General features: G+C 37.3%; 1 protein-coding gene across 1 annotated transcript; it reads left to right on the top strand.

Moving 5' to 3' along the window:
• The first annotated feature begins 432 nt into the window (after positions 1-432).
• On the top strand, positions 433-1,599 carry LOC135666085 (uncharacterized). The gene has a single exon (XM_065177612.1). The coding sequence runs from the start codon at positions 433-435 to the stop codon at positions 1,597-1,599; it is 1,167 nt and encodes a 388-aa protein (XP_065033684.1).
• Positions 1,600-2,888: the final 1,289 nt, after the last annotated feature.

Here is a 2,888-nt window from a genome sequence, read left to right as displayed (position 1 = left end):
TACCTTCTCATAACAATTTTAATATTGTTTGCCAAGAAATCATTTCTTGCTGTTTAATTCAGAATGGCAGAAAATTCTACTAACAAAAACCCCTCTATTTCATATAGATATATAAATGTATACATATATATATGTATATGTATATATATATATATATATATATATATATATATATATATATATATATATGTATATACATATATATATATATATGTATATACATATATATATATGTTTACATATATATGTATATACATATATATATGTGTATACATATATATATGTGTATACATATATATATATGTTAACATATATATACGTATATATATACATGTAAAGTGTGTATATATATACACATTATTCTGTGAGATTTCTTTTACATCGCGGTTTTCAAATCTCCCTCTATTACCGTGAGATTTCTTGCCTGTAGCCATGAGCGCTCTGCTCGAGAAAAGCTTCGGCATCGCGGGTCAGGAGAAGCCTAGAACCGGTAGTTGTCGGCTTCCCGACAACGTGCACCAAGTGATCCTCTCCTATCTCCCCGCAAAGACCTTCTTCAGACTCCAATCTGTTTGTAAGTCCTTCCATCAGCTCTCGGAAGAGTCTCATTTCCTCCTTTCACAATCATATCTTTGCAAAGTCGTCTCCGGATTCTTCACCAAGAGCTATAGTTCCTTCGACTCCTTTCTCCACGTTGACCCCTGCGCCGGCGTGCCCAGAACCTTTGGCAAATTCCTGAGCAAGAACAATGGCTTCATCCTTGGGTCAGCTGACGGCCTTGTCTTCGTCAGGCACGACAACCGCCGTGCTACTACCCATAGTTTATTTGTCTACAACCCGGCACGTAGGACTCGGTGTCATCTACCCGCACCATCGGACATGTGTCTGGAGGGTGGCATCGCGGCAGTGACCTTCATGAACGACGGAGAGAAGGTGATGAAAGACTACAAGCTGGTCTACCTCTCACCAACCTCGGAGTGGAACTCGTTTCGCCGCTGCCAGGTCTACGACTCGGTGGCAAAGATGTGGACGATGGACAAGCATCTCGACTTTGGAGGGGCCGCAATAGACTTGGATCACCCGGTGGTCTACGACGAGACCATATTTTGGGTGTCGACTCCGAGACCGCTCATGATGATTAATCGGTACGTCGTCGCTTTCGACCTGAGGACCAAGTGCACGCAGATCATCCGTCCGCCGGAAAGAATGAACATCGATCGCTCCGACACCATTGGGATCGGAAAGTGGGAGGGAAAGTCGGTTTGCCTGATTCATTACCGTAAGTCTTCTCGGGTGTTCGCTCTAGAGTTGCTGGAGAAGAGTGGCAACGGTGCGATACGTTGGGTGACGGTGCATGAGGCAAGCTTGGACCGGATGGGGTTCAAGGAACGACTCACCGTGTCGTTCACGATGCTGTGTGAGGTGGCGACGACTACGCTACTTGTTTTCGCTACACTTGAAGATGCATACACCTACAGTATAAAGGATGGAGAAATCAAGAAACTGGGACCGCTTAGATCGTGGATTACATCGTTGATTCCTTACTCTAATACGCTTCGGCCATGTGGTGAAGAAGAGGAGCTGTTCGAAACAACCTGAAGATACTTTTTTTTTTTTGTTAATTTCCTATTATGTATACATTCTCGTAGATAAGAGAAGAGAAGTTGAATGAAAAATGTTGTCATTCATGTGTCCAATGCTGCGATTAAATATCATGAAATAGAGGGGTTTTTGTTAGTAGAATTTTCTGCCATTATGAAAGAAACAGCAAGAAATGATTTCTTGGGAGACAATATTAAAATTGTTATGAGAAGGTATAACATATAATAGACAAATTCACTTTGACTTAATAATGCAAAGTAAACAGGTTGTGCAAGAAAAAGTTCATATGTCCCGACTATTTTAGAATGAATGATGCAAGCATATGGAGGGATAATAAATAAGTTTGAGACATTGAGGGATAATTAATAAGTTTTACCCTCGACTTATACCTCGAAACAAGAATCTCCTATGTCGATAGAATATTATCTTAAATATTGGCTAATTATAAAAATTATTTGCCCATGAGAGATAATTTGGGGAATAAAAGTTCAATTAAGATTTTAGGAAGAATTTTATAATTTAAAATATATAATAATATTGGTTAAAAACCACTTATAACTTTATGAGTCTTGCACCAGAAAAAAAAAGAAATAGTCAATCATCAATAAGCATACACTTATGATGAAAATGATGAAATTAAAATCAGTTGGACCATTATGATATTCCAACATCCAATAAATAATTCAATTGTGTAGTAATCTAGATTGAGTCTTTTTATCAAAATTCATAGATCTTAGAAAATCTTAAATTTACTTATATTCAAAAGGTATGAAAAGTTAAGATTAGAAATTATACTTAGAGTAGGAAGTTTTAGCAATCGATTAATTCTAAAAATTGGAGTAAAAGACACCACTTCTACCCTAATTTGAACATCTTTGTAACAAATCTCACTATCTTCCCGAATACATTGGATTTTGCTTTGGTCCTACACTCATTGTTGAGAAAAACCTATTAAAGCGGAATAATTTTTTTTCCTTTTTATCAAAATGTGTTCCTCATCAAAATACCAACTCGATATCAAAATGCTAATATCAACCAGAATAGCATAAACAATAGAGCAATAAATCAATCACACGGTAAGAGCAAATTTTAACATGGAAAACCCAATGCGGGAAAAATCACGGGACCGTAGTCCACCTCAAACTTCTACTATCAATAGTAATGATAACAAGTTTACAATAAAATTTCTCTAGAATAACCAGATGATCACAATAACATCAACAACATAGATCTTGTCTCAAGAATAGCAAATCATCATCTCATACGATGCATCCCATCAACGAAGA

The sequence above is a fragment of the Musa acuminata genome, unplaced genomic scaffold (assembly GCF_036884655.1).
Source record: "Musa acuminata AAA Group cultivar baxijiao unplaced genomic scaffold, Cavendish_Baxijiao_AAA HiC_scaffold_1072, whole genome shotgun sequence".
In the NCBI taxonomy this organism is placed as follows: domain Eukaryota; kingdom Viridiplantae; phylum Streptophyta; class Magnoliopsida; order Zingiberales; family Musaceae; genus Musa; species Musa acuminata.
Note: the sequence above shows the minus strand (reverse complement) of the source record. Positions and strands in the feature narration are given on the sequence as shown.